General features: G+C 45.0%; 1 protein-coding gene across 13 annotated transcripts in view; it reads right to left on the bottom strand.

Moving 5' to 3' along the window:
- The window catches only part of ADCY10 (adenylate cyclase 10), a 147276-nt gene that overhangs the window by 51442 nt on the left and 73966 nt on the right, over window positions 1-21868 (bottom strand). For all 13 annotated transcript variants that reach the window (XR_016236686.1, XR_016236687.1, XM_089336620.1 and 10 more), the window contains 6 exon segments: window positions 19582-19637; window positions 16087-16240; window positions 12732-12924; window positions 12151-12237; window positions 6895-7169; window positions 2862-2998 (listed from right to left, as the gene is read on the bottom strand). Coding sequence is in view for 11 of the 13 variants with exons in the window: in XM_089336620.1 (XP_089192746.1) it covers window positions 2862-2998; window positions 6895-7169; window positions 12151-12237; window positions 12732-12924; window positions 16087-16240; window positions 19582-19637 (902 nt within the window). In the remaining 2 variants the exon portion in view is untranslated.

Genomic DNA, 21868 nt, shown 5'->3' with positions numbered 1-21868 from the left:
CAGGAGAGGCTAAAGCACAGCACAGGGAAGACTAGGAAAGATGTTATCATAATGGAATATGGAGAAATGATGGATAGACCAGGTAAGGGGTACAGCAAGGGGCACTCGAATACTGAAGACATGCAGGAAATGGGGCCCCAGCGAGACAGCCACGGAGGTGACAGAAACACAAATGAGGCCATTAATCGAACTGGTACAGTTTAAGAGAAAGGAGAAAGAGTTACATTTTCAACGTGCTGAGTTTGAGGTGGTCACCCACAACAGGCAATTAGAAGCAAGGGTCTGGAACCAGAACTGGAAAAGTTTTCATCCTGCAGGTGTCATGTGTTTCTGGCTGTTAAGTTACGGTCACTTAACATGAACCACCCAACGATAAAGATCCACTTGGAGGAAGATGGAGGTGACTGTTTTTCCCTATTCCTCCTGCTAAATACAACTAAAGCCCCTGGACTTTATATACAGAAACAAATGCAGTAAGACACTGAAGATGGAGAGAAGTCAGGCCAGCTAGGGACTGTGCCACCCAAGGAAGAATCTGGCAGTGAAGTCCCTGGGTTTCTTTTTTGCCTGAGGGGCTGGCGCTGTGGCATAGCAGGTAAAGCCACTGCCTGCAGTGCCAGCATCCATTATGGGTGTTGGTTTGAGACCCAGCTGCCCCACTTCCAATTCAGTTCCCTGCTAATGCACCTGGGAAAGCAGCAGAAGATGGCTCAAGTGCTTGGGCCCCTGAACCCACATGGCAGACCCAGAAAAAGCTCCTGGCCCAGCTCCAGGTGTTGCAGCCATTTGGGGAGTGAACCAGCAGATGGAAGACCTATCTCTCTCTCTCTCTGTCTTTCAAATAAAATAAATAAATCTACAAAAAAAAAAAAAAAGATATCCCAGACTGGAGCTGAAGAATCAGGCAACCCAGAAAAGCCAGAGAGTGCAAACAAGCCCTGGTAAAAATGCTATCTCTAATCTCAATCCTTTATTTACATTCTTTTTCTTTCTTCTTCTTCTTCCTCTTTTTTTTTTTTTTTTTTTTTAAGATTTTTGCAAGCAGAGTTACAGAGAGAGGGAGAGACAGAATGAAAGGTCTGCCATCTGCTGGTTTACTCCCCAAATGGCTACAACAGCCAGAGCTGGGCCTATCCAAAGCCAGGAGCCAGGAGCTTCTTCCAGGTCTCCCACATGAGTGCAGGGGCCCAAGCACTTGGATCATTTTCTATTTCTTTCCCAGGCCATAGTAGAGAGCGAGATCAGAAGAGGAGCAGCTGGGTCTTGAACCAGCGATGATATGGGATGCCGGTGCTTCAGGTGGAGGCTAAACCCACTACACCACAGCAACGGCCCTTATCTACATTCTGACTTTCTTTTTTTCTAATTTTTTTTACAACACTTTGCAATTTTATTGTTGACGTTCTGTTTTACAAAAAAAGACTGTGCTAGAGTTAATTTTTAAACATCATTAAGGTACATATCAGAGGCTTAATTTTTCTTTCTCCCCCCCACAAAGAAACATTTTATTTAAGGAATACAAACTTCATGCATTTCATAAATACGACTTTAGGAACACAGTGATTCTTCCCACCATACCAGCCTCCCCACCCACACTCCCATCCCTCTTCCTCCTCCTTCTCCTATTATACCCAGTCTTGTTTTTTACTAAAATCTATTTTGAATTTATGCACAGAAGATTAACTCTATACTAAGTAAAGAGCTCAACAAATTGTATGTGAAAAAAAAAAAAAAAAAAACCTGTTCCTCAACAGTTGAGACAAGGGCTGTTCAGTCATTGCATCTCAAAGTTAATTTCACATTTTTTAAGTATTCTTCTCTTTTGAGAAACTTAGCTAACTTTAAAGAAGAACCCAAGAATGATACATCTTTTGTGAGTGCTTAGACATAATTATAGCTTATGAGACATAAGAATATCCTCCACTTAATACACTAAAACGAAGTAAATCTTTGAGAACAAGTTTTACTATTAACTCTCATAACACAACTCTTGGAGGACAGAGGTCCTGCATGGGAAGTTAGTGCACAGTGCCTCCTGTTGTTAGTTTAACAATTAACACTCTTATGTATGACCTGACTTGCTTTCTTATCCCATCTCTGTCCCCTACCCTTCTCCTTGCACTAAAACTATTGTCCTAAAAATTCCAGCTATTCTCCTTCATGTCATCATCTCACATTTCAATCACCTGTACAGCTCTTTAGCAAGGGAATTTGCGGACAATTCTTTTTTTTTTTTTTTAATTAAAGATAGGCTTATCTAATTTGAGACAGCAAGAGAGATCCTCCATTTGCTGTATGCTGGTTCACTCTCCAAATGGCCACAACAGCCAGGGCTAGGCCGCACTGAAACCAGGAGCCAGGCACTCCATCCTGGTCTCCCAGGTGGGTGGCAGAGGCCTAAATATCTGGGCCATCTTCCACTGCTTTCCCAGGCACACTTACATGGAGCTGGATTGGAAGTGGAACACCCAAGACTCTGATATGGGCTTGACCTGCTGCACCACAATGCCAACCCCGACAATTCATTTTGAGCTAATAATTTTAACTGCCAGAAAACAAGGACTCCTGCCTCCCACCCCCTCCCCCCGCCAGGTAACATCTAAGTTATCTCTAGTTCTGATCCTGAACCTTCAGATTTCTCCGATTTGTTTCATGATTGTCGGAGGTATATATATTCCTTAGCCCAGTTCAGTCAGTCCCAGGCAACGTGATATTCTCTTGCAATCTGGAATACCACACATATCCAGTATTTCTTGACCCCTAAAACCTTCTGATCCTACAGTATTCGCCTATGGAAGAATCCCTTCTTGGCACCCTCACCGCAGGACAGAGTGAGAAAGAACCATCTCTGTGGGACTTACTGAACAGGTTATTCCAGGTCACTTTGGTCTTTTCCTCAGTCTCCATCTGTTGGAAAACAAGCACCCTGTGGTGGTCGAGGTTCTTTACCAATTCTTCGCAGTAAAATGGGATCCCGCAGCTCCCTTCCACCAAGTACCTGTTGTTAAGACAGGGCAACCTGCTTACACTGGTGAACCACCTTGCTTTCAGGAAGAAAAAAATATTTGAGCTTCTCAATCACTTGACAATAATTTCTTCTCACGTTCTCTTTGTTTCCATATTTTAACAATTGCTTTTTGCCTTCTAACTCACTTTCTTAATTATGCAAAATTATTTCTATGTTTCCGAAGCCAAACTATATATAATAAGGCACACCTTCAGTCTTGCTTTCTTCCTCCACCCTACGGGCTTTTGGTTTATCCTTCTGATGTTTCTTTTAAAGAATAGAAAGAAATGCACTCTCTCTCTCTCTCTCTCAACCCTTATTTAAAAGACAGCACAGGATGCACATTGCATACTGAGCTGCATCTTGTTTTTTTTTTTTTTCACTCAACAATGTATCCTGGGCTCTCTTTCATGTAAGTAGTTCCCTCTCATTTCTTTTTGTTGGTGTATGCTGCTCCATTGTGTTGACCGGTTACTCAACCTATTCTCTTGGAATGAACATTGGGATTGTTCCCAGTATTTTATCATTCCAAATGATGTCCCAGTAAAAACTTTGCCCATGTTGTTTCATATTTCTGTTACTGTATCTTTGACATAGATTTCTAGAATTAGAATTGCTAAATCAAAAGGTAAATGCGCACGCGTGTGTGTGTGTGTGTGTGTATAGAGAGGGGGAGGTGAAACAAATTCATACCTGGACCTATTTTCTAAATTTCCATTTATTTATTTTCATTTTTATTTGAAAGGCAGACAGAGAAACCAAGAGAGACAGACAAAGATAGACCTTTCATCTACTGATTTGCTCCCCAAATGCCTGCAAAACCTAGGGCTGGGCCAGGAGTTATTTTAAATGATGTCGAAGACATCTTCCTTCCAGGAACAAGGCAGATTTTTTTTTTAAAGATCTTATTTCTTTGAGAGGCAGAGTTACAGACAGAGAGAGGGACAGACAGAGAGAAAGGTCTTCCATCCTCTGGTTCACTCCCCAAAAGGCTGCAATGGCCGGAGCAGGGCTGATCTGAAGCCAGGAGCCAGGAGCCAAGAGTCAGGAGCTGCTTCTGGGTCTTCCAAGTGGGAGCAGGGGCCCAAGCATTTGGGCCATCTTCCACTGCTTTCCCAGGCTGTAGCAGAGGGCTGAATCGGAAGAGGGGCAGCTGGGACACGAACCAGAGCCCATAAGGGATGCCGGCTCCACAGGCAGAGGCTTAGCCTACTACACTACAGTGCCGGTCCCCAAAGGCAGATTTTTTAAAAAAGATTTATTTATAGAGCCGACACTGTGGCGTAGAGGGTTAAGTCACCACCTGCAACACTGGCATCTCATATGGACACTGGTTTGAGTCTGGCATTTCCACTCCCTGCTAATGAGCCCCGTAAAGCAGCAGAGGATTACCCAAGTGCTTGATCCCCTGCTACCCACGTGGGAGACCTGGAATGTCCATTGGTTCACTCCCCAAGTGGCTGCAATGGCCAGGGCTGAGCCAGGCTGATGCCAGGAGCCAGGAGCTTCATCACAGTCATCTTCTGCGGCTTTCCCTGGGCCATGAGCAGGGAGCTGGATCAGAAGTGGAGCAGCCAGGACACAAACCAGGCAGTGGCTTTCCCCTCTGCATCACAACACAAGCCCCAAGGCAGACTTATTAGGAAGAACAGATAGGGTGTTTTCCCAGCCATATATAAGACTGGCTGTAAAAAGCCAGCTAAAGAAGAGATATTGTCTGCTTTGTGAAGGGGGCCGCTGTCAAGACTCCCCCAGTCTCAAAAAGGCAAATACCTCTGTTCTCCCTGATCTAAGTGAAATTGACACTAAAAGGTAATCTAGATAAGTGAAATTGACACTTTGAGATGTGATGACTTTGAACAACCCTTGTCTCGGGGCAGTTTTTTTTTTTTTTTTTCTCATACTATTTGTTGAACTCTTTACTTAGTATAGGGTTAATCTTATGTGTAAAAGTTAGTTGAAAATAGATCTTGGTAAAAAATAAGAATGGGAATAGGAGAGGGAGGAGGAAGGGTGGGAGGGAGGGTAGGTTGGGAAGAATCCCTATTGTGGGGAGCAACTTGGACTAAGCTAAGTTACTGGAATTAAGACTTATTCTATGCATCTGCTCTCCCACAATATGGCGCTGGGAGAGGAGTAAAAACAGCTTCTACACAGCTGCCTCCAGTTCAACCAATAAACAGCAGGACCTGCTCCTGATTGGAGGAGAGCAGCGTACTCGGCGTGTGGGTAGCAGAGTTGGGATTGGTGGAAGAGGACTATAAAGGAGGAGAGAGACAACATGCACCAGGAACATCTATCTGAAGGAACACCTGTGCAGCCCCCGAGCGAGCCGGCCGGCGGTGTGCCGCTCCCCCGTGGAAGTGGGGAAAGTGGCTAGGGGGAACCGCCCTTCCACGGAGGTGGAAGGGTTGGTAGCCAACCCGGGAAGAACCAGCAGCAAACCCGGGGAGGGCCGAGCAGACAAAAGAACAGCGCAGGGTCCTGTGTCGTTCCTCCACGAAGACGGGGAGCGACACCCTATGTTGCTAAATTTGTATTTATAAAATGCATAAAGTTTGTATAGGTTTCTAGGTTAAAAAAGAGACTCCCCAGAAGAGGGGTGGCATTTGGCTCAGCACCCCTTGGGGAGCCCACATCCGATATCAAAGTGCGCACTTGGTTCAGTCTAGCTGTGCTACCAGTCAGAGCCCTGCGAATGTGCACTCTGGGAAGCAGCAGATGACGGCTCAAGACCTTGGGTCACTGCCACCCACACAGGAGGCTGGGACTCAGTTTCAGCTCCTGGCTACGGCCTGGCTGGGTCCTCGCTGTCTCAGGCATTTGGAGGGGAGTGTACTAGTGGGTGAAGAAATCTCTCCACCTCTCTCTCTCTCTCTCTCTCTCTCTCTCTCTCTCCCTTTCAAATAAACAAAATAAACATATGGTGAAAAAGGTTTAATCTTCAAAATAAGAATAAAGAAATAAAGTGAATACAGGGTAGACAACTGGTGTAGTGGTTAAGATGCTGCTTGTGGGTTGGGAGGAACCAGCATTGTGGGTGGTGTAGCAGGCAAAGCCGCTGCCTGCGACAACAGCATCCCATATGGACACTGGTTCAAGTCCTGGCTGCTCCACTTCTGATCCAGCTCCTTGCTAATGGCCTGGGAAAGCGGCAGAAGATGACCCAAGTGCTTGGGCCCCTGCACCCATGTGTGAGACCAAATGAAACTCCTGATTCCTGGCTTTGGCCAGGCCCAGCCCTGGTGGTTGTGTCCATTTGGAGAGTGAACTAGTGGATGGAAGATCAGTCTCTCTCTCTCTCTCCCAAATAAATTCATCTTTTTTTTTTTTTTTTTTTTAAAAAAGGTGCTGCCTGAGATGCCTGCATTCCATACTGGAGCACCTGGTTTGAGTTCTAACTGCTCCCCTTCTAATCCAGCTTCCTGCTAGTGTGTACCCTGAAAGCAGAAGATGGCTCAAGTACTCGAGTCCCTGCCACCCGTGTGGGAGACCTAGATGGAGTTTTGGGCTTCTGGCTTTAGCCTGGCCCAACTTTAGATATTGCAGGCATCTGTGGAGCGAACCAGAGGATGAGGATCTCTGTCCTTGTCTGTCTTTCAGATAAACACAATAAATTAATTAAAAATAAGTAAGTAGAGTGAATATATCCATAACTTGCACAATGGAAAGAAAACAAACCCACTGAGCAAGTCTGAGAAGGTGTAGAACAGGGACATAAGATGGAAAAGGTACACACCATCCAACCCAGTGACCACCGGTTCAGGTGTCACCACCAAGGATACTGAACTGGATACTTCAAGACAGGTGCTACTCAATCTGATCACACCTGGGCCTGGGCAGTGAGTGCAGACGGAAAGAGCTCGGTACAGCACCAGGTTACTTACAAGTCCAGTTCTTTGGGGATGCTGCTCACATTGAGGTCAAGACAGACCTTGTTGCGGATGTCGTTGGGCTGTACTGCTCCCAGGGTGACGTAGGTGGTGTTCCTGTTCTTCATTATGGCACTGGCCGCTGCACAAGGAATTTCAGTGAAGGGAGACAGCGACATGATGATGAAGATGGGAACGGTTCGGATAAGCTTCTCCATAAAGATCCAGGAGGCGTAATCCACAAACTGGGCCTCATCAATGATGAAAATGATCCTTTCCTCTTTCACTGTCTGGGCAAGGTAGAGAAACAAAAAACGAGGCTGTAAGACTTCAGATCTGTATGCTTGTGTGTGGCTATGCACGCCTACACACTGAGGTGTGTGGCTTGTTTATGATGGAGAGAAAGAACCGGTTGTGCTAAATCTTTTCTTTGGATTGTATTATAGTCCATTAACTTGGCATTTGTGGCAATTTGGACAGAGCTTGCTGGAAAGACTTTTACTTGGACAAAACTGTGCGTAAACATAATGGAAATTTGTAGGATAGATAAGGTTGTAGGGGTATCCACTAAAGCTAAGTAAAAGTGTCCATTAGATAAAAATAATGATATATATTAACTTCAATTCATTTTTTAAAAGATTCACTTATTTATTTGAAAAGAAGAGCAAGAGAGAGAGAGAGAGAGAGGCATCTTTCATCTGCTGGTTCACCCCCCAGATGGCTGCAACGGCCAGGACTAGGCCAGGCCAAGGCCAGGAGACAGGACTCTATACAGGTCTCCCACATGGGTAGCAGGGGCCCAAGCATTTGGGTCATCTTCCACTGCCTTCCCAGGAAGCAGAGCAACTGAAACTCAAAGCAGCACTCCAATATGGGGTGCCAGCATCACAGGGAGTAGCTTCACCAGCTACACCACAACGCCGGTTCCTGTAAATCATTTTAATGTCTATTCACAAATTAAGTTCTCCTAGGAGTCTCTAACTGACACTACTCAGCCAATACATACTCATCTTCCACATACTACTGAGTGCCTGCGGGCAAGGTGCTGGATGCACAGTGCTGAAGGAGACTGATCTACTCTTTGCCTCCTGGCAGCTGATGCTGTTGTAGTTTGAGTTGGGGTATCTTTTACATTTAAAAATAGATCATGTATCTCTTTTCTCCTGTAGACTATCCTTTCCTAACCAGTCTGAATTATTCACTCGTTAAGCATTTATTGTGCATCTAGTAGGGTCAGGCCCATCCTTAGTGCTGGGATGCAGTCTTAAACAAAATGTGGAGCTTAGAGGTGGGTGTTTGGCCTAGCAGTTATGATGCCCCTATCCCATACTGGGGCACCAATATCTTTGTATTACATTATATATATATATATATATATATATATATATATATATCGCTTTGATGTGTTCCTCTGTGGACCCTGGGGGGCAATAGTGATGGCTCAAATAATTGAGGCCCTGCCATCCATATAGCAGACCTGGATTGAGTTTCTGGCTTTTAGCCCTTGCAGGGTCCAGCCCTGGCTATTGTAGGCGTTTGGAGAATGAACCAGTGGATGAAGGCTCTCTCTATCTGCATGTCTCTCTCTCTCTCTCTCTCTCCCTCAAACAAACCAAAAGTAAAATATGGAGCATCCATTGCAGTGTCAGCCACTTGCATAGCAGCCCTGGCTTCTCATGTGAGGTTTCCAACAGAGAAAACTTTCCCTGCTCCCATTCCCCCTGCACTGAGAAGAGACTGGATTGACCTATTCCTACCTTCTATATTTTTATAAACAAAATCAATAAAAACTATTTCAAAATTATAAATCATTATAAAATGTTCAACCTGACTTATCATACATTGCACATAGTGGGTCTACTCCTACAGCCTCATTATGCCCCCAAATACTTTGCTCCTCACTAGCTATGAGAAAATTTTTATGAACAGAAAGTTATTATTCCATTTTTCAAAGATTAATTTTATTTATTGGAAAGGCAAAGTTAAAGAGAGGGAAAATGAAAGGTCTTCTATCTGCTGGTTCACTCCCCAAATAGCTGAGTCTGGGCCAGGCTGAAGCCAGGAGCCAAAGCTTCTTCCAGGTCTCCCACGTGGATGCAAGCACCTGGGCCATCTTCTGCTACCTTCCCAGGTGCATTAGCAGGGAGCTAGACTAGAAGTAGAGCAGGCTGGCGCTATGGCGTGGTGGGTAAAGCCGCTGCCTACAGTGTTAGTATCCCATGTAGGTGCTGATTCAAGACCCTGCTGCTCCACTTCCAATCTAGCTCTCTGCTATGGCCTGGGAAAGCAGCAGAAGATGGCCCAAGTCCTTGGGCCCCTGTGCCCATGTGGGAGACCTGGGAGAAGCTCCTCGCTTCAGAATGGAGCAGCCCCAGCCGTTGTGGCCATCTGGGAAGTGAATCAGTGGATGGATTTCAGTGGATTATTTATGAACTGAAGGATAAATAAAACAGGAACCAAAAAACTAAAAACCACAAAACACATGAAATCCATAGTATATCATTGGCTTTGGTTTATTCCAAATTTCAAATGAAGAGGCTGAATTGGATTCTGTTGTGAATAAAAACCAACATTTATGTTGCACTGACTATGTTCCAGGCACCATCTTTACAAAAATACCTCATTTAATTCTTTCCACAGGAAGTGGTACTATTGGATCTACTCACTGAAAACATTTAGGTCCAGAGGGTGTAAGTAAGCGGCCTTAGGTCACACAGACAATGAATGATCCAAGGACTATTGTCATGACACGTGATCAAAGCCTAGCTTCCCTAGGGTTTCCAAACTAGACTATGCATCAGAACTAACATTTTGAAAAAGTTTATCGATTTGTTTGCATTTTATTTGAAAGGTAGAGATACTGAGACAAACAGAGGGAGAGACAGAGATAAAGAGACAGAGAGACAGAGATTGAGAGCCATCTTTCATTTGCTGGTTCATCCCCCAAATGCCTGTAACCACTGGGACGGGGTCAGGCTGCAGCCATGAGCCTGGAACCCAATCCCAGGTGGGGGCAGGGACCTTTTCTTCTTGACCCATCAACTGCTACCTCCCAGAGTTTGCCTTAGTAGGGAGCTGGAATTGGGAGCAGAGTTGGGACGCAATCCCAGGCACTCCACTATGGGTTGTGGATATCCTAAGTGACGTATTAACAGCTGCACCAAAGCCCTGCCTCCCCCAACTGAGAAGCTTTGAAACAAAAGCCAACAATTAAATGGATTCCTATGTCCAACTCAAGCCTTGCTTTTTTATTCTTTAGAAGTTAAACCCATAAATCCATACTGATAAAGATGCTTCTTGGATATACTTATTATGCAAACAATCCAAAGCCTGACATTTAGAAACAGCCTTGCTTATATACCTGAAGTGTAGAAGGTGGTTGTATTATAAACTTAACTCAATGCCACAACTTATACTGATCTTTTTTTTTTTAACCCAGGTTCTCTTCCTGTCAGTAGCAATACAAAAATGAGAGACTCTCTGTTCTTAAAAAGCTCACAATTCTCCTGGTGGGGAGATAGATATGAAATACAATTTGCAATACACTGCAGTAGGTGTTCAAAGCATCTGGGGATGTTCTCACCAAAGAGGTGACGCTGAAGGATAAGTATCATTTCTCCAGGTTAATAAAAAGTCTTTTGGGGTAGGTGTTGTGGTGTAGCAGGTTAAGACACTGCTCGCAATGCCAGCATCCGATATCAGAGCACCGGTGCAAGTTGTTTCTGACCCAGCTCTCTGACAATGCGCCTGTAAAGGCAGCAGAGGATGGCTCAAGTACTTGGGTCCCTGCCACCCACGTGGGAGACCTGGATGGAGTTCTAGGCTTCTGGTTTCAGCCTGGCCCAGCCCTGGCTGTTGCAGCCACTTGGGGAGTGAACCAGAGGATGGAAGATCTCTCGCTCTCACTGTCTCACTCTGTCACTCTGCTTTTCAAATAATAAATAAATCCTTTAAAAAAGAAAAAGCAAAATTCTTTTTGCTTTTATCTCATTAGCATCAGGACTTATTTGGAGAGTGTAAACTGGGTTGGTGTGCTTCGTATACACCCTGGCAGTTGCGTGGAAGATGAATTGGAGTGGTAAGAAGCCCAGAAACTACAGAAAGCTATGGAAATAGGTCAAGAAGAGATAGATGTCTTTTTTTTTTTTTTGATAGGCAGAGTGGACAGTGAGAGAGAGAGAGACAGAGAGAAAGGTCTTCCTTTATCGTTGGTTCACCCTCCAATGGCCGCCACAGCCAGCGCGCTGCGCTGATCCGAAGCTGGGAGCCAGGTGCCTCTCCTGGTCTCCCATGCGGGTGCAGGGCCCAAGCACTTGGGCCATCTTCCACTGCACTCCCAGGCCATAGCAGAGAGCTGGCCTGGAAGAGGGGCAACTGGGACAGAATCCGGTGCTCCGACTGGGACTAGAACCTGGTGTGCCGGCACCGCAAGGCGGAGGATTAGCCTATTGAGCCGTGGCGCTGGCTGTGTCTTTTTTTTTTTTTTTTTTTAAGATGTATTTATTTATTCGAAAGGCAGAGTTACAGAGAGGCAGAGAGAGAGAGAGAGAGAGAGAGAGAGAGAGGTCTTCCATCCACTGGTTCACTCCCCAGATGGCTGCAATGGTCGGAGCTGGGCCAATCTGAAGCTGGGAGCCAGGAGCCAGGAGCTTCTTTCGGGTCTCCCACATGGGCACAGGGGCCCAAGGACTTGGGCCATCTTCTACTACTTTCCCAGGCCATAGCAGAGAGCAGGAGCAGAAGCTGAGTACCCGTGACTTGAATCAGAGTCTATGTGGGATGGCAGCACTACAGGCAACAGCTTTACCAGCTACACTACAGCATCAGCCCCAAGACAGGAATCCTAACAACAGCAGTGGAAACAAGAGGGCCGGGAGATTCCAGAGACAGTCCAGGATAGAAGCAGTAGGACTGGAAATCATGTAGATGTGAGCGAGGATGAGGCAAGGGTAAGTTGAAATAATGGGTAAGTGAATTTGCCCTTACTATATTAAGGATTAAGAAGAGGAAGGAAGGGCATTGTAACAGGAAAGAATGCATTTGGTATTGGACACTGAACTCAATGGGAGTTACTGCAGCCAAGTGGAATACAGCAAAGGTTCTTAGCTGAAGGTCTGGAGGTCTGTAGGACAGCCAAACCCTTCAGGGCAAACCCTGCACAGACTTCAAAAGCTTCTTGCCCACAGAGTCTGAACCAATGCAGGCCACCTGGCTTCGTGGTGATTGGCCCTGTTTTCCTTCCCCCACAACTTGACCTTCAGCGGCTCTTACTTGCTCCAAGATCTTCATAAACAAAGCTTCCAGTTGCTTTTGCTTTCTAAAGGTGCTCATCTTGGAAATCTCCCGTGAAATAGGGAACTACACAAAGAAATAGAAGAATGTTGAGCATAGGGAAACAGCAATGGGAACTACCAGCTCTGCGACTTTAAGGAAAAACACTAAAGTGCTTCGTGCATTAAAACCCTTCCAGCTCCAATGCTCTACGTCAGGGAGCCTAACAGACTTGGGAAAGGACAGGGCACACTCTGGCACTGCATTGGCAGCCACTTGTGGGAGCACCTAGTGCCTAGACCAGCTATGACGGACAGGTGAGGGTAGAAAAAAATGAATCAGCAGGTGGCCATTTGGAGTTTTGTGAGTGTGGCATATCTTGATACTGCCAATCCATCTCAAGAAAACGGATGCACATTCAAGGAGGATTGGGAGCCATTGCCTCACCACCTGGATGCTCCAGATGGGAAAAGAAAAAGAAAATACAGGCCAGAGAGATGCCTGGCATAAACCACCAGGGAGCAGCCACTTCACCCCGCCCCAGGGCTAATTCTTGCAGAAGTCTAATGCTAGCTAATTACCTGGACATGGAAAATGTCATTAAGAAGACAGTGGAACTTTTCATCCAACAGGGTCTTGACTTTATTTTGGAGGTTGGTCTGTCGTTCTTTATAATGCTTACAAGTATCCAGCCCTAGGACATTGGCCATGAGTATCTGGATAGTATAAAAATTCTGATGGAAGCTGACCTTAGTCAGTGCAATAGCAATAGTCCTGTTTAACAAGAAAAATCAAGAATCAGAAGAAAGTTCAAAAATTTATTTTGGAAATGGTAAAGATTGAGGGAAGCTCTCTCTCCTCATACTCAGCTACCCGGAAGCTGTTCTCTGCTTCCGTTTCTGATATAGCCTCCTCCTTCCGCTATGCCCATAAGCCCCGATCCTCTAACCTAGCTATCCTGAATCTCACCACTGCTGCCCCGCACCCTGCTTCAGGCCCTCATATTCTCTCCTCCCCTACACAACAGTGTGCCACTCCCGGTGCCTCGTGTCACAGCCTTCAGAATGCGTCACCTTCACAGAAACCCAGAGCCCATTAGAGGCTCATCTTCTTGGGTCACTTTCCCAGGTAAAATTTTCAGAGGCTCCAAGTGTCCTTTCATGTGACATTCAAGACGTCCCACCACCTCCTGTTCTCTCTCTGCCACTCCCTGCCCAGCTATCCACCCTCCACTAAAGCAGCAGCCCCACAGCCGTTTCTCTTCCCCGGGTCTTTGCCCACATTCTCTCCTCAGCCAGGAATGCCGTCAGTTCTCACAGTCCCTCGGTCACTGTCCGTCTGTAACCTCAGCTCAGGTGGAACCTCCTGGGCAGCCCCGCTGATGTCGCAGAGCTGATGTTACCCAGCAGCCCCCTCTCTGAGTTCTCATAGTGCTCCATGTCTCCGTGGTTGTCCTCACTATGTCCTTTTTTTTTTTTTTTTGACAGGCAGAGTGGACAGTGAGAAAGAGAGACAGAGAGAAAGGTCTTCCTTTGCCGTTGGTTCACCCTCCAATGGCCGCCGCGGCCAGCGCGCTGCGGCCAGCGCACCGCGCTGATCTGATGGCAGGAGCCAGGTGCTTCTCCTGGTCTCCCATGCGGGTACAGGGCCCAAGCACTTGGGCCATCCTCCACTGCACTCCCAGGCCACAGCAGAGAGCTGGCCTGGAAGAGGGGCAACCGGGACAGGATCCGGCGCCCCGACCGGGACTAGAACCTGGTGTGCTGGCGCTGCAAGGCGGAGGATTAGCCTAGTGAGCCGCAGTGCCGGCCTCTCACTATATTCTATTCATTGCCATCACCTTCCCCTTCTCTTCTCAGAGCTCCTTGAGTGTAGGGATCAGACAGGATTCATATCCAGAGCCTCAGCACTGCGAAGGGCTGACTTACCCCCTTCCCCCACTCATATGTTGGAGACTTAGCCCCTATTACCTCAGAATGTGACCTTATTTGGGGATAGGTTTGTTGCAAATGTAATTAGTGAAGATCATATTGGCATAGGGTTGGACCCTTAATCCAGTATGACTGGTGTCTTATAAAAAGGGCAATTTGGGGCAGCCATTGTGGTACAGTGGGTTAAGTTGCGGCTTATGGTATCAGCATCCCAATTCTAACCAACAGTTCAAGTCTTGGAAAAAAATTTTTAAAAGATATATTTATTTATGTGAAAGGTAGAGTTACAGAGAAAGAGAGGGAGAGACAGACAGAGAGATCCTCCAACTGCTGGTTCACTTCCCAGATGGCTGCAATGGCCAGAACTGGGCCAATCCGAAGCCAGGAGCCAGGAGCTTCTTCCGTGTTCCCACATGGGTGCAGGGGCCCAAGCATTTGGGACATCTTCTGCTGCCTTCCCAGGCACATTAGCAGGGAGCTGGATTAGAAGTGGAGTATCTGGGACTTGAACTGGCGCCACATGGGACGCTGGTGCTACAGGCAGTGGCTTTACCTGTTATGCCACAGCACCGGCCTCCCAGTAAATCTTTAAAAAAAAGAGAAATAAATGTGGGGCTGGCCTTGTGACGTAGGGGGTCCCATGTGGGCTCTAGTCCATGTGCCTAGAAGAGCTGTACCTCTTCCAGTCCAGCTTCCTGCTAATGTGTTTGGGAAGGCAACAGAAAATGGCCCAAGTGCTTAGACCACCCACATGGGAGACCCAGATGAAACTCCAGGCTCCTGGCTTCAGCCTGGCCTAGCCCTGGCCATTGCAGCCACCTGGGGAGTGAACCAGCAGATAGAAGATTTCTTTCTCTCCCTCTTTTCCCCCGCCCCCCATCTCTCTCTGTCTCTGTCTCTCTCTCTGTAACTCTGCTTTTCAACCAAATAAAAAAATCTTTTTTAAAAGGGGTGAGGAGAAACATGGTCACAAAGAACACACAAGGAGAAGGCCATGTGACGAGGAAGCCAGAGGAATAGCAAAGCTCACTAGCAAACCCCCAGAATCCAGATGACTCTGATTCTTCTCACCCTCCTGAGAGGGGCCAACCCTGCTGACACAGTCTTGAATGCCTAGGCCCCAGACCACGAAACAGTAAAGTTCTGTTGTCTACACTACCCAGTACTTTGTTATGGCAGGCCTGGCACATGGATACTGCACTTAACACTTCTTGGAGCCATCACAGGAATTCAGCAAGTGATTGAATAGATGAATGTCTTCTGGCTTCTGTGAATTACCAACATGGCAATGGTAAAGGTATTTAGAAACTGGCCTTTCTCATACAGAGGGACAGAAATACTATAAGCTAATAAGAATATAGGGTTAGCAAGCATCTTTCCCTTGTAGCCTTTAAGTCAGATGGTGGAAGGATAGGAAACCATCGTCATTGTCTCGGTCATCATCACTGTTGCGAATACCATACTATGCACTTCCGCAAGGGTGCTGGAAGAGTTGTCCCAAGGAGAAACCTCATGCCACTCCTCATATGAAGATACAAAGTTACATGAATAACACGAGGTAGGTACCTTAGCCCTGTCTTCTAGAGACCCATCCTTCTCTACCCCTATTCTCAGATCTAAATGCTGTGAACCAGTGGTTGCCTGTCAGCTAGCTGAATAAATGTTTGTATTTGTTCTACAGACTAAATCTCGCCTTGATGTCAACATCTATGCCAGCTGTTCTCAGCCTGTCTGTATATTGGGATTTTTTTTAGGGAGCTTTAAAATACCTAAGCTCCACTTGGCATTAAACCAGGATTTCCAAGGGTTAGTCCAGTTTCTCTCTTTCTTAGTTCAATATATTCATCGTTAGTTGTCTACTTAACACAAAGGTCATTGCCCCAACAACTGTGGGTTGTGGATAACTCATGTAAGGGGGAGTATAGAAAGAGGAGAAGAAGCATCAAAGAAATACAACTCTTTCAAGGTTGTATCTCACAAGGAACAATCATTCCCAGACACTCACCTGTGGTTCTCACCTTGGGCCAGGTACTCAATTTCCATAAGTATCCGGCTTTTTCCAAATCCGGATAATCCTTCATACATTAGGACTCGGCTGCAGTTGGACATTAAAAATTCCTTCATAGTACACATGAAGTATTTGATCTCCTTATCACGACCTGATGTTTTTATTGTTTAAAAAGGGAGCAAACACAATCAACACAGACTAGCCTAGAGATATAAAAAAAGCACTTAGTGACACTCCTTCTAAGAATAGCCTTGATCATTTCATGGAGTTGCTCACGGACTTTCACGACCCTGTGTACTTCTCAAATTTTTAAAATCTTTCTCTACAGCTTTCCAGTTAACATGGTTTCACTGTTTTATTTGTTTACTACAAGCTGTGAGAGAAAATATTCTTATAATGCTTACTACAATGTCCACTTAATTATACATAATAGCTGCAAAAAGTTCATAGAAATTTTGCATTATTTTCAAATTCAATTTTTCCAAGACCATATTAAAGTGCCCTTGCAGTGCAAAAAACCCTAAAGCTTCTTTTTCCCCCTTACCCACTAGAAGTAACCTGTAGATTACTTCATTAGGAAATAAATTTACAGTTAGTTTTCCCATATTGAACAATCATAGATAAAATATGATTTCTTATTCTGTGATGAAGGAAATTTGCCCTCTGTACCTGAAAATTATACTTAATTCAGTGTTACTGGAAGCATTATCAGTGATAAGATTAAATTTGCTTTCAAAAATCATGTGTAATGATGTTTACCCAAAGAGTAACCAAATTCATAGTAAGAATACATTATGTATTTTTTCTGATGATATAGCAAACACATGCTTATGGTAGAAAATACAGAAAACTTAGAAAAGAAAGAGCAAAAACAAAAATCACCCCGTTGCTGTTCTTTTTCTTCTGTGTTTTTAAATACATGTAACAGGATGCCCTGGCTGAAACTGGAAGCTGAGTTCAGTGTTTGAAACCTGGGTGGACAGGAAGGAGCTGGAAGAACTGACTGCAATGTCCAGACGGGGAGCAATGCTTGTCAAGAGTTAGAGACTCCTGTAGGGCCAAGCATTTTTGATTTGGCAGACAGAGGGCTGTGGAGAGCCTACTCTGTAATCCACTGATAAAGCAAATACATGCTGGGCTATGATCTAAAGTCTTTGCTGAAAAATAAGATCCCTAATCCAAGTGTAGATGTATTCAAAGAAGCTAAGTGCTTTGCTTAGGAATGTAAATTTCTGGGTATGGTGTACTGAGAATTGCAGACTATCTTGCTTCCTTTGAGTGAAACGTTCCCTTTCTGAAAATGCATTTGAACTTCAACTTGTATGTACTGTGTTCTTCTTTAGCTTCAGGCTAACAGAGGAACTCAGAAGACGAGGCTCAAAAGGCAACATGGTGGCCGGCGCCGCGGCTCACTAGGCTAATTCTCTGCCTTGCGGCGCCGGCACACCGGGTTCTAGTACCGGTCGGGGTGCCAGATTCTGTCCCGGTTGCCCCTCTTCCAGGCCAGCTCTCTGCTGTGGCCAGGGAGTGCAGTGGAGGATGGCCCAAGTACTTGGGCCCTGCACCCCATGGGAGACCAGGAGAAGTACCTGGCTCCTGCCTTCGGATCAGTGTGGTGCGCTGGCCTCAGCGCGCCAGCCGTGGCGGCCATTGGAGGGTGAACCAACGGCAAAAAGGAAGACCTTTCTCTCTGTCTCTCTCTCTCTCCCTGTCCACTCTGCCTGTCAAAAAAAAAAAAAAAAAAAAAAAAAGGCAATATGGCAGAATCTTCTGGTTCTCTTATTCCATTCATATAGGACATCTAAGAGCTAGGAGGGTTCTTCAAAAAGTTCATGAAGGGTTGGTATTTGGCCCAGTGGTTAAGACATTACCTGGGATGTCTGCGTCCTAGTTGAGTCTGCAATCGTGTAGAAAGGAGGACAGGATTCCATGTTATCATAAGTATGACTTGGGATGGAAAGTTAGCCTCAGAGGAGGGAAAGTGGATACTCCTTCTTGCCTCTGGCTTCAGGAGTTTGGGAATCTGGACCTATAAGAAGGAATGTGCTGGAAGACTGAAAACCACCTGTCTGTAATCTAAGGAGGACATTTCTGCTGGCCCAAGTGTCTTTAGTAGTTCTGTAACTGTTGCCTTCTTTCAGGTTCTCCTGACACCAAGACACAGTTATAACCGGAACTTCACTTATGTTGAGACTTGCAAGGACGTCCAAGTCTAACAGAAGGAAATGACAAGTGTTCCTACAAATGACTGCTTTCAGAATCCACAGGCCAGTCTTCATGGGATCTACTCTGTAAGAGGTGTACCCCTGCCTCCTTTTAGATCATCTTCCCTGTCTAATCTCAAGTTAGCTTCCTTATGTTTGGGTCCTTAGCACCAAGAATCACAAAAATATCACTTTCAGGTGGATTGCAGACTTAAATGCAAAAGATAAAGCAAAATGTCTGGCAGAAAATCTAGAAAAATATCTTCATGACTTGTATATGAGGAAAGCTTTCTTAAACAGTAGATAGAGAAGAACCAGCTATAAGATGAATTAGATTACATTAAAATTAAGAACCCCACTCATTAAATATAAGTCATTAAAAGAATAAAAGTGGCACAGGGTGGGAAAAGTGATGTGCAATACAAATAAATGGCAATGGATCCATTTCTAGAACATATAAAATAATGTCAAAATATCTATGATACAAATACAATCCAACTGAAGAATAGCACAATGATTTGTACAGACACTTTATAAAGGAAGCTGTCGAAATGGCTAACAAACATGTGGAAAAGCAGCTCACCCAATCAGGTCAATACAAGTAGAAACCACAATAAGTTCTCATAATATACCCCACAGAATTATTAAAATTGTAAAGACAGACAAAACCAAGTTGCTGGCAAGAATGAAGAACTGGATCTCTCATAACACTGTTGGTCAGAATATAAATTACAGAATATAAATTTTGAAAAACTTCTTTGCATCATCTACCAGAATTGCACCTTTTGTGCCGACAATTTCACTCCTACATATACACTCAATGGAAATGCAAATAGTGTTCACCAAAAGACTTGTGCAAAAAATGTTTGTGATAGTATTCATAAAAATCCCAAATGATAATAACCCAAATGCTGTACAATAGCAGAATGAAAGACATTTTTGGTATATTTACAGTACGGAATACTGCATAGTATGGCAGTAACACCAACAAAATGAGTTGACAACACTGTTGAGTAAAATAAGGCATATATAAAGGGTGATTCTACTTACATAGGAACTTCAAACAAATGTAAGTAATCTAAGGTTTTAGAAGTTTTGGGGGGGAAGGAAGCAGGAAAGAGGGTGTAGGTGTCCATGGAGTATTGTTACTTTTCTATTTCTTGACCTGGGTGATCATTATGTTTCCATTTTGTGATAACTCATTCAGCTTTGCACTTAATCACCAGTGTATTTTTCTGTATGCTTTGCTATAGTTCAACAGGAAGTTTAAAATCAAGGCACTACCTACCCAGCAAAGGGTAGCCCTCATTTCTGTTGCAGGTAAGGTATGCCATCCCAAACATGCTGAAGAGAAGAAAAAAAAGATGTTAGGATTAAAACAGGGAAATATTGAGAGCAAGAGTGACTAGGGCTTAGTTCCCAGAAAGCTTCCTTTTCAATCTCTAATAAGCATCTATCCCCTGACTCAAGAGCTGCAAAAGTCTAGAGAAGGGGAGAGGAGGAGGCATTACTCGATAACACTTGCTTGTCACCATAACACCTTGACATTGTTCAACAAATGTTTGTTGAGTCTGCAATGGCAGAATCAACCCCCTTCTTAGGGGACCAGATGCCTAGCATAGGACTCTATAGACTTGGATGTGGTACAGCCTCCCTCACATCCTGGAAAGATTCCACCAGTTGCTCAAATTGGTGGAATATCACAGTATTTATTTGAAAGTCAGAGTTACAGAGAGAGAGAGGGAGAGATAGAGAAAGAGATCTTCCATCCACAGGTTCACTCCTCAAATGGCCATAATGGCCAGGGCCTTCTTCCGGGTCTCCCACGTGGGTGCAGGGGCCATCTTGGGCCATCTTCTGCTGCCTTTCCAGATGCATTAGCAGGGAACTGGATCAGAAGTGGAGCAGCTAGGACTCGAACCGGTGCCCATTTGGGATGCTGGTGTTGCAGACAGAGGGTTAACTTGCTGCACCATAGTGCCAATCCCATAGCTCACCTTTTCTTTGATTGATTGATTGATTGATTTTTGAGTATGTGCTATGTGTCTGGCACAATTCCAAGTGCTTTACTTGTATCATTCCCTTTAATCCTGACCAAAAAAATTATTGAAAAGTAGCACTAGTATGGTCATCTTACAAATGAGGAAAATGAGTATAGCTTGCCCAAGATGCCATGGCTAGTGCTGACACAAGATACTGATGGAATGTGAACCTAGGCGAGGGTGCACATGCTTGGGCTCTACCTAACACATCTCTTGAAGGAGACTTGTTATCCTTCTTTTATGGCATATCATCAAAAGTCTCCCATGTAATATACAAACCATTTTTGTATATGTTGGTCTTCTCAGGGAGATTGTAAATTCTCAAAACTACATTTTCATTTCCACACTCTTTTATCCGCAGGGATGATGGTAGAGAAAAATCATGAAAAGAGTGCAGGTTTTGGGATCAGATAGTCTTGGGTTTGTGTTGCAGGTCTGAGCAGCATGAACAGTCCTGCCTGGTCACCCCAACTTGTATTTGTGCCCTTTGCTCTAGAACTCGGTGGTGCCCTCCTGCTCTGGCCTCAGCCTAGTGAATGCCTGGCCAGCGGGAACCTTAGCAAACACAAGACACAGGAAGCGGCTCGACAGATGCCTGTGCACGGGACCACCTTGCTCTTGTTCTTCTGATACTGCCCTGACGGCACCCCTGGTGGAAGATGACACACACCAGCTAGACTGTCCTAGTTTTCTCAGCCGAGGCCATGCTGGGTCAGCCAACAACCTGCTGCCCAGGCATGAGAATAAGCCAGGGCAGGATCCACCAAATCTAGCCTTGAGCCTCACATATTTGTGAGATAATAAGTGTTTGTGGTTGGATACCACTGAGGTTTTGTGGCTGCCTCTCATGCCACATCATTGTGGCAGTTTGAATCTCAGCTCCATTGCTTACTAGAGATATGACTGTGGACAACTTCTTTAACATCTCTGACTCTCAGATTTTAAATGCATAAGATAATAAGGTAATAATGCAGAAGATAATAGTTTCTACTTCAGAGGGCCAGCAGTAAGAATAAATTATATATTTTGAGGTAAATTGCTTCACATTTGACTAGTGCTCACTAAAAAGTATCAATATCCGCTCATTTGTTCAAATAGCATTTTATTGATATCCTACATGTGCTAAGTCCCGGAATACAAAGGAAATAATAGCAACTCCTTGAGCCAACTACCGTCCTGGTTCTGGTACTGGGCCCTCTGAAAGACCTGTGTAAGACTCTAGCTTGCCAATATAGAGTAACAGCTTCCTGCTTCCCATGCCATTCATTCACTAGCTTATTCACCCATTCCTTTAGTCATCATTAGTAAGGGCCTACTGTGTGCCAACCCCTGGGGACCTGAGAAAGAACAGGAAATAATCAGCACCCTCAAAGAGAGTGTGTGTCATAAGTGAAAAGTCAGGAACTGTGACAGAGCGTGATGACTGTGCTGACGGAGACATGCGCTGTAGGAGGAAAGAGCTACACTGTCTGAGCTGCGAGGGAGGAGTTCCAGATGCACGCTCATAGAATTAGCCCTTGAGAAAGATTGCAA

Source organism: Oryctolagus cuniculus, chromosome 7 (genome assembly GCF_051225735.1).
Source record: "Oryctolagus cuniculus isolate XC-2025 breed Fujian yellow rabbit chromosome 7, ASM5122573v1, whole genome shotgun sequence".
Taxonomy (NCBI): domain Eukaryota; kingdom Metazoa; phylum Chordata; class Mammalia; order Lagomorpha; family Leporidae; genus Oryctolagus; species Oryctolagus cuniculus.
Note: the sequence above shows the minus strand (reverse complement) of the source record. Positions and strands in the feature narration are given on the sequence as shown.